The following is a 10480-nucleotide window of genomic DNA, read 5'->3' as shown; positions in this document are numbered from 1 at the left end:
ACTTACATTTTATCAGTTCATGCATTACAAACTTTTTTTCTGTCAGATGAACCCATTTGACCAATAATATTAACTAGCGATGCACCGATACATTTTTACTGAACCAAAATTAAACTTAAAAAAATTTAAAATAAAGTTTATTTACTAATCAATTCATCAAATTTGTTTAATGAATCAATTTTATTCAGCCAACACCAAAGTTGTACAGACATTAAAAATGCACATAAAGCAGATTTTATATTTATTTATGTGCACCTGGTCTCTCTGCAGGCAAGGGCGTGGTTCAACTTCCAATAGGAAAATTCAACTGCAGTAGCCACCATTCAACCTGAAGAGGGCAGCACTTTAAAACACTTTATACCCAAATGTCAAAAAAATTACTTGAATCAATGAACAGCATTAATAAAGCCCCAGTCTTACAGATCATTAACTAAAAAAATGTTTAGGGTTTAGTTACCCTTTAAAGATTTTTTTTTGATACTACAATCTGTTGTTGAAATATAATAATGTAAACGCTGTAATAAAAATGGCTGTAAAACAACAAAACTGTTAATAAATAAATAAATAAATAAACTCTGTTCTGCTCACCAAGACTGAATTTATTTGAATGACTTCTGAAGGATCATGTGACCCTGAAAACTGAAAAATTATTACAGTAGAAATTTTCAGCTGCCATTATTTCACTGCATTTTATTAAATTTTTTATCAAATAAATAGTAAGCCAGGGATTCGGGGAGTGGCAGTGCCCGCCACGCTGCATGCAGACAAAACAAATCAGCGGCAATGCCTCGCGCAGCTGGAAAATAAAGCACACCACGCACACATTTTTTGTTACATTTAAACCCCTTTTTTATTATTTTTTTATAAACTTAGATTTGCATAAGCAAACGTATTGGTTGCAAATATAAACAAGATTAAAAATGTAATAGTTAGTGCACAGCGTAAATGCAACTCACTTGATTACAGCGTTGGCAGATGTATGAAGCTGTCACCGTTTCCCGAGGCTAAAGGTTCAAAGCACCGTACAGCCAAACTCCACGTTTCTCCAGAGCGCTGCGCTGAAACCCCCGCCTGGCCGAGCACTAGCAATAATCTGAAAACAAAACAGAAACCACTTGAGCATACTCCCTGCGCGTGCACGAGAGCGCGGACACGGAAGGGAGAGGCAGATGCAGAACAGAGGCAAATTTTAAGCGCGCTCCCGCTTTATGTCTCAAATTATCATATGGTTTAATTCCTACATTATTACAATTCCATCTTAACTTTAATTGTATAACAATGACAAATTTTAACTCTAAATAGGCTACTGTAAATCCTTTAAGCCCCGGTTTCACAGACAAGGTTTAAGCTCAGTCCCAGACTAAAATACATGTTTGAGCTGTCTTAACTGAAAGCGACTTACGCTGGTGTATCTTAAAATATGTCAGTGCTATTGTTTTGTCTCAAGATACACTCCAGTAATGCTTTTTTTTTTTTTTTTAAATCTACTTAAATATCCTAATTGAACTAAGGCCTAATCCTGGCTCAATCTAAGCCGTCTAATGCTGTTAGTAGAGGGTGTGAATCAATGATGTGTTGGGAGGGTCACATACAGGGCAGGACTGACGGGCTTGAGTTTATGTTTGGGCCCTAAACTACACTATGACATCAACTAGAACATGGTTATGGAGTAACACAAAATACACAAAAATTGAAATATGCCTCGAGGTTCCTAGAACAAATAAAATGTAACATATAGCCTAGTCAAAGTTTAGAGGTAATATTAAACATTCATTAAATACAATAAAATACATGAGATTCTCTCTCTGTTGAAAGATCAAAACCCTGAAATAGCCTAACACTGAGCAATAAAGCCAAAGATGAACAGTATTTATTAATGCATTGTGATATCTGTGTCAGATTCTTAAATTTAATACATTAATTCAATCAGAATAAACCTACAGCAACAGTAAAATTAACCTGATGAGGCAATTAGTGAGGCAACAACAAACCACCACACACACACACGCACACACACACACACACACACACACACACACACACACACACACACACACACACACACACACACACACACACACACACACACACACACACACACACACACACACACACACACACACACACACACACACACACACCAAGTATGAACTTGACTTCTGGCAGACTCGAAAGGAATATGAAGATTGTCAGATTATGTTATAATCAATACATGCCAATTCAATTTTCACAGTATTAATGTCCATTGTGCATTTTAGGTTTTGGAAAGATTAAAAAAGGATCCATAGGCACCTATTATTCTTTGAATGTACGCTTACAGGCCTGTTGTACAAGAACATACCTAGCAGAACTGAGTGTCTTGCTGATGTCTGTGAAATGTATGAAGGGACGCTGAGTGGTTGTGCGCTTTGACATTGCACTGAAAGGTTTTGCAGTTAACAATCACGGCTTCAGCTTATCATTGTAGAGTTCAGAATGAATGCAGGTTGGCTGCGACCACTTTCTCACAAGTGTTTGTGGTGTGTGTACACAAACGTACTCTCTCACACAAACAAACTGGCATACGGAATCTGTCAGGGCATATACTTGTGTTCATTTTTGTTGAGCACATACGCAAAGTCAATATCGATTCAATAGATGGAGTGTAACCTAAACTCATTTTAATGATTTTCAATTCATTTAATAAAATACTCTCTTAATAAAATCTCTACAATAAAATAAAATAAAAATCTCTTTATCAACAGAAGGTAACAGCACAAGTGTGTGTCTATAGCAAAACATTAACAGTATCTGGGCAACATCGCTTGGACATGATTTGTTATAACTCTGAAACTGTGACAGTCTGTTTATGTAATACTATGCAAAACATATTTTTACCATATGCAAACAAGCACAGAGAAGGCAGTCATAAAGTAATCCTTAACCAATGACACCCGAATGCAATCCAACACAATGTTCCTCAGGCAGATTTTATTCCACTAGTAAGGATGCATAAGTTCTGACTTTGATTGCACACATTTTATTCAGATGTGTTCCTCGTCTTACTGGGTCACTCTGTGTCTTGCTTCACGAAGAGCCTGCAGGGCGAGAAATTGAGGAGTTGATTAAAGTGAGTCAAATAATAGCAGAGCAACATGAAGAAATATGATATTAGAGCAACGGGATAGTCAAGAACCAGGTAACATGCAAAAAATGAAAATGCAAATATTACAATTATCAGTTCGTATTATGACAACACAACTAGTATTGATGAGTATTCTGTCACCATGTACTAACTACGCACAACACAACAAGATTCCAGAGACGTAATGCGCACAATGTAACATCAGAACAGCTGTTTTCCTGGCATAACATTAAGACAACGTTTTCGTAACTTTTTATTTTCATGACTTCTCCAAGCATAATCTTTGTCATTGCTTTCCTTACGGAAGTCACGGTGGTTGTGTCATATAATATAAGCTAATTTTTCTTAGCTTCCATAATCAATCTCCTTTTATCCACTTTTAATGTTTAATATGCACGAGCCCCACGGGGTGATGCCATAGAAGTAGAAACTAAGCGAAAGACAAAATGAAGTGTGGCTTGACGGAGTTGCCTGACCATTTAAATGCAAGACTAACAGTGAGAAACAGTTTCAAGGGAATTCTACAGGATAGACATTGCAGAATATTACTACCCAGACTCTCAAGGTGTGAGGCTTTAGGTGTGCTCACATTAGTGAGATTTCGGCAAAATTTTGCTGGCAAAAAAGGTCAGTTGTCCATTATCAGTAGCAATATATGAAGCATAGACTCACACTTTCAAACCTAGCAGCTTTACAAACCAAGCGTGACCAATATAAACCCATTGCAAAATCTGCATAGGGGAAATCTTTTGTTCTTGCAAAATTTCTGATCGCATGGATTCTAATTGAAATGACCGAATTTGCCTGCAAACATTTGCCGAACAATGGTAAATGTGACGGCACCTTTAGTCAAACTGACAATAACTTCCATTTTGGTCCTCTGTGACATACACAGAAACAATACATCCTGTGTGATTCAGAATCTCAGTCATTTTAATGTAGTTTGAAGGGGACTATAGAAAAGGCCGCGAGCGAGATGGATGGTGAGAGGGATGAGGGAGAGAGAGTGAGACCTTCTGGATGGCTTCACTGGCGGAGTCGTCCTGCAGCAGTTTTGCCCGGTCCAGTGCTCTCTCAAAGTGTAACACACTGGCCTTGTAGTTACCCAGCTTCACTATGTAAGAGAGAAAGAGGATGTAAAGTGATGTAATCGCACAGTATGGCGTAGATCAAATATACATAACGACCACATTAACGTCCTATTGATTCTGAGCATTGTGGGAAATCAGATTATTCATGGTCACAGAGTGCATTAAACTGCTGACTTCCTGGGATTCTGGGCGATGTAGTTTGGACTCACATTCGGCCTGCGCCATGAGCACACTGGCATTGAGCTGCCATTTCTCATCAGTGATGTCATCCGCTGCCGTGAGCGAGCGGGAGCCATAGTCTCGTGCTTCGCCATAGCGCTTCAGCTCAAGGTAACAGCGGCCGATCTCATGGAACAACCAGGCTTTCTCTAACCCGCCACATGCTAGAGGCACCTTCTCCTCCCAGCTATGCAAACACACACATAAACACACACAGAACAAAATCACTATTACAATAGACTTGTGTGTGTACATCAACACCAAAGTAAACATTAATTAAAGGCAAATGCACTTACACTTCTATAGCTTGTTGGAATTTGCCAGTCCGTGCGTACACACGGCCAATGTTGTCCAGAGCCCTGGATTTACTGTCCGTCAGGTCGCTATGACACGAAGCACAAACCAAACACACCTGATGAATAGTAGTTTATTAAGTCAAGTCACCTTCATTTATATAGCGCTTTTAACAATATGGATTGTTTCAAAGCAGCTTTACAGTGATAATAGGAAATTACCGTAACAGATTGTTTAGGCTCTACAACAGCTCTAGGATAAAGTTATTGTCCAGCTAAAGTTAGTTTTGATTGATTGATTGATTCACTTCCGTTGCGAAGATCATTAGTTATTAACGTAGGGGCCGCTAACACAACACCGCTCCAACAGGAAAACCCTTAATGCGCTCCGGCCGCCCATCCGCACAAAACAGTGGCTGGTGTCTCGAGAACACACTCCCTGAAATAGGTTCGAAGGTGCAAACGATTATCCGTCATCTCTGCGCAAACCTCAAAAAACACAAACCTACGAAAACGCAGACGTCACGCTAATGCGCATCATGTGTTCAGTCCAAAGGTATGTGTGTTTGAATATATATGTGCGCAGGCGTGTAGTCCTTCTTTACAAATCAACCCTCAATAAACTACTTGTCTGGCCTTAAACATTTATAATAAAGAATTCTTTGTCGCGTCTGCGTAGCCACGCGAACCAGACTTATCCCGACAACATTTTATCTGGGGACTGGTTGACACTTCAGGACTGTGTTGTCGTCGAGTCCAGGCTCAGGTCCTTCATCAGATCTGGATACGGCCTGGATCCGGCGGACTGCGGTAAACCTCGGATAAACTGAGAGACTAATATTTGCTTAGACGCCATCCTTCTTATGATGTAACAAGTACATTAGGATTTATGCCTAGTATTGAATTATAGAAGCTTTTCTGTAGCTCAAACAAGCAAGGTCATGGGTTCAATTCCCAGGGAAAGCAAGAACTGATAAGAATGTAAATGTGTATCTTGAAATGCAATGTAAGTTCCTTTGGATAAAAGTGTCTGCCAAATGCATAAATGAAAATGAAATGAAATGAAATGAAATGAGAAGTCTATAATGTGTTATGTGTATGCTAGGCTAAAGCTAGGCCAAATTAACCAACCAAGAAAAACAAAAGGTAGTTTTCCTGCTCTCATGAGCGCTCACCCTTTCTTGGCCAGCTCCAGATCTTTCTCATGATGATGCAGAGCCTTGTCCATATTCCCAAGATCCATCAATGCATTCCCTACACAGAACATAAAAGAAAATGTTGTATCTCTGATTCTTGTGCTATTGATATTATATATTTAAGTATTGGGCCGATGAGATTCCCAGACTCTACCAATGCAGCTGTGCAGGTTCCCAAGCACTTCTCTCTTATTGGGCAGCACCTGCTCAGACCATTCCTTCACCACCTTCATGAGCTCACGGGCCTTCTTCAGGCCGCTTTCTGCATCGCCGGCACTCAAGGCTGCCAATTCAACAAATCATTCTCAATAAACCCAATAACATACTGAACATTTTCTGAAAATGTTTTCCAATCCAAATGTCGTGTTGCTAAGACTGTTTCTATGAGTCTATAGGATTTTTTGGCCTGTTTTATTGTCCACCAGGAAAAAATCATGTGTCACCTAAAAAATCTCTTAAGGTTTGGTCATTTTCAAATCAAGCAGTTTTCTTTTGGTCAAATGTGAATCTCCTGTGAAATTTGTCTCGCCCTCATGTGAAATTCCAGAATGTGTGGACTGGATTCCCATTGAAAAGACTGGATTTCGCCCACGAAAATCCGCTGAACAACAGTAAATCTGCAGAAGCTTTATAAAAGTAATAACACTTCTCAACAAGTAGCAGAATTTGATGTGTAGTTCATGTCCATGGCACAAATGGTACACAGTTATGTGCCAAAGTTTCATAGTTATATTTTATTTAGTTCAAATGTCCTTAGCAAGCACTATTAACTTACATTAATAACATTTAAATAATCAGCTGGGTGTGTTATGTATCTGGTCTGCTAACACACACATTGTGGAGTGACCTAGAGAATAATTAGGATCATAATTCCAACATTATCTCCAAGTTGTCGTAGGTTTAGTCACTCATCAGTTAGCTAATAATCATAGGCATACACTGCAGTTCAAAAGATTGGGGTCGGTAAGATTGTTATATTTTTTTTTTAGATAAGATAAATAAATGAATATTTTATTCAGCAAGGATGCATTAAATTGATCAAAAGTGAGAGTACAGACATTTATAAATGTTACAAAAGAAAGTATCAAATTTTCCACAATAATATTAAGCAGTAAAACTGTTTACAACATTGATAACAGAAACATTTCTTGAGCTTCAAATTAGCATATCATAATGATTTCTGAAGGATCATGTGACACTGAAGACTGGAGTAATGATGCTTGGCCAAAAGGAATAAATTACATTTTAAAAATTATTTTAAACCGTAATAATATTTCCCAATATGATCTAAAAAATGCAGCCTTGATGAGACTCAAATATTTATTTCAAAAACATAAAAAAAATCTTACTGACCCCCAACTTTGACAGTAGTTTATGATTTTGCATGTGCAACATGAGTATGCAACTAATGCTAAACTTTGTTGTTAGGAACCTAATGCTGTGAACTTTGAACTCTGCAGAGGTTCACCTTTGTCAATATCCTCCAGACAGGCGAGGACATATCGGGTTGGGTCTGAGGGTGGCTTGTGTTGAACCCGGTTCCACCGCTGCTGCATTAGTTTTCGGTCTTGTTGACGAGCATAGATGGGCTTCTGCTGCTGCCAGAATGCTGTCCGCGTGTCCAGATAGGAGATACAGCCCACGATCAGATCTTGCACACGCTCTCCAGTTCCAATCTTACCTTTTATAAGATCTGTATGGGAGCAGATTGCCATACTTTATATAGAATATACACCATCATAGATGCAAACTAACATCAAACAAGGCCTAAAAAAACATGAAAACACACACCTTCATCTTGCAGAAGTTTATCTAAGAATTCTCTGTCACTGTACAGTTCTCCCAGAAGTTGCTTGGCTGCTTTTTCATATTTGCTCTTCTTCTGGCCATGCTTTTTGGATTCCTTCTTATGAGAATCACTCAAATGCTTGGGACGAACCTTTGGGAACGCATCAAACAAACAAATATGCATTACTAACTGCTAAAATGAACATAAACGTAAATTATAAACAATGGTGTGATGGTGTGGTATGAGTGACGGGGAAGGTGGCATAACGGAAGAGAGAGAACGAGCGAGAGAGAGCTCACCCCGTTGTAGAAGAAAGACAGGTCTCCTTTATTTTCCAACTTCACAGAGGAAGGACCTTTTAGGCCGGGGAGAGAGAGGCAGATGAGGGTTACTAACTTAAGTCACTTTGTTGTGTAACCAAAACATGAACTCCTCATTTCTCATCATGTTGTGTCTAAGGACTTACTGCCCACTGAGTTCTCGATTGCCTCTTGAGCTTTCTGGATTCCCAGTCTGAACTCCTGTAGCTCTGGACGTAGCTTATGGCCTCTGTGATAGTAGACCAATGCAAACTCAAAATCCCCCATAGCGTAGAGGGCTTCAGCCTTCTGATACAGACCCTGCAGGACACAGGATGGAGAACCAGAGAGAATCAGGTTACTTGTTAGCACATCAGAAATACAGTAAAAACAGGAATATTGTGAACTATTATTAAAAAAAATCAAAATCAAAAGGAATTGTCTTATATTTTAATACATTTTTAAATGTAATTTTCAGCATCATTACTCCAGTCTTCATTCATTGTCACATGATCCTTCAGAAATCATTCTGATATTCTGAGATGCTGCTTTGATGCTCAAGCATTTTTTTATGATCAATGTTGAAAACAGTTGTGCTGCTTAAAGTCCCCCTGTAGTCAATCATTTTATCGCTGAAAACTAATCTCTGATCACCAAAATGACAAGTTTTTTTTTTAACTCTACATCCTTCATTTAGTATACACGGATTCATGAATATTTCAGATTAGCCCCGCCTCCAGTCACTCACAGCTCAGAGACCCACTCAGTCAACTTACTGAGGTAAACGCTGCACAATGATATCGCTCTTGACATCACAACGTCGGACACATTTTTTTACTTCATTATGTAAAAATTAAGTATTTACTATCACTTTTGATCAATTTAAAGCATCCTTTGTGAGTGAATAGTGACCCCAAACCTTTGCTAAACATCAGATAATTCAGATGTGCTTTTTATAGAGCTTATATAGTGGCTCCAAAAAAGCCAGTTAAAAATTCATGAATTTCATTGGATTACATACAAAATACCAATCTAAGTGTCGTGTGAAAAGCTAACGATACACTTTCCACAGAACGAACCTCTTTTCTTGGCTATTTAGCATTTTAGTGGATTTTCCCCTCACAGGTAGAGTCATGTTTCACCAAGTTTGATTTTTGTCTTAACATTTTTTGTGTTAATCCTTAACAGTATATTCATTCACAAAGTTATGTTTGTAATATTTTGTGTTCGAAAAACGTGCTTGTGATATAAAGGTCACTTTTTCTGAGACCGAATCGTCATCTGATAAAGTATCAGTAAATTCGCCCCCTTCAGGACAAGTGTCTTACTACAGGTACACATACAGTGACTCAGAGCTGTGGCTTCTGGGAACTTTTAGTACAAACGATGAGACAAAAGGAAAATAGGAAGCTAGGACGGATGAACACCTTGAAGTAGTTTCTGTTGTCTTTGAGGGAGGTCTCGGCGTCTTTCAGCGCGCTCTCTGCATCACCTAATTTCACATAACACCTGGATCTGGCGACCAGACAGTTCTTATCATCCGGCTGTAAACTTAAAGCCTGTTGGATAGCAGAGAAGAAGACGCTTATAAAATGTAAAATAAAGCAATCCATTTAATTTCGTCTGAACGTAACGTTAAGCAATGCAATATGTGTTCGCATAGTTATTAGCTCACCGTGGAAAAGCACTCGATAGCTTTGACATACTCGCCCTTCTGAAACAGCTGGTCACCTTCAGACATATAGGTGGTAAAGGTACTCTTTGGCCCTTTTTCTCCATCGTTATCAGACATTTTAATCGTATTCTAAGCAGAATTATATCAAAACCTTTCAGTACACATCAGTAAGAGCGACCGTCCCGTCCACTCGTATCCTAGAAACGCTCCTAACAAAACCCAGTGGAGCCAATGAACGGCGTTAGGAACTTTGATGGACATGCCAACACATACTAGGTCATTCAATCCGAAACGTTTAGGCATAATGTAAATTATATATCGTTTATAAAACGTAAAATATTATCTAAAATAATATTTAGTCCAACAAACGTTTAATTTGTATATATATATATATATATATATATATATATATATATATATATATATATATATATATATATATATATATATATATATACTGTACACTGTACACTGAAGATCTTGCAAGAAACGATATGAAAGTATCCAGACAAATGCTTAAATCTTAAATTTTTGTACATTTTAGTACACGTCACATCAAACAAACAAGAGAATGCTGGAACACAACAAATCTTCAGCAATCCAATGTCAAGGAACATTTAGTTCAAATGAGAGAGATCCCCAAAACATGGCTCACTGATCATGCCTGCAGTTTACATGGATCAATATTACATACACTGTGGAGTCAATAGTATCAAGTCCACAAATAACCAGATCAATTAACTTCTGACATCACTCAGGCTCTTTAATTCAGAAGTAGCCAAGCATAGTCTCTC

General features: G+C 38.3%; 1 protein-coding gene across 1 annotated transcript; it reads right to left on the bottom strand.

The window, feature by feature from the left end:
• Positions 1-2735: 2735 nt before the first annotated feature.
• On the bottom strand, positions 2736-9888 carry LOC309510970 (outer dynein arm-docking complex subunit 4). Its single transcript, XM_082186000.1, has 12 exons — positions 9687-9888; positions 9439-9570; positions 8179-8332; positions 8012-8067; positions 7715-7862; positions 7392-7616; positions 6078-6206; positions 5903-5981; positions 4731-4817; positions 4425-4621; positions 4138-4238; positions 2736-3077 (listed from the first exon to the last, which is right to left on the bottom strand). The coding sequence occupies exons 1-12, from the start codon at positions 9801-9803 to the stop codon at positions 3042-3044; spliced, it is 1461 nt and encodes a 486-aa protein (XP_082042126.1). The 5' UTR covers positions 9804-9888; the 3' UTR covers positions 2736-3041.
• Between the last annotated feature and the right edge of the window lie 592 nt (positions 9889-10480).

The sequence above is a fragment of the Leuciscus leuciscus genome, assembly GCF_965113295.1.
Source record: "Leuciscus leuciscus genome assembly, chromosome: 1".
Lineage (NCBI taxonomy): Eukaryota > Metazoa > Chordata > Actinopteri > Cypriniformes > Leuciscidae > Leuciscus > Leuciscus leuciscus.
Note: the sequence above shows the minus strand (reverse complement) of the source record. Positions and strands in the feature narration are given on the sequence as shown.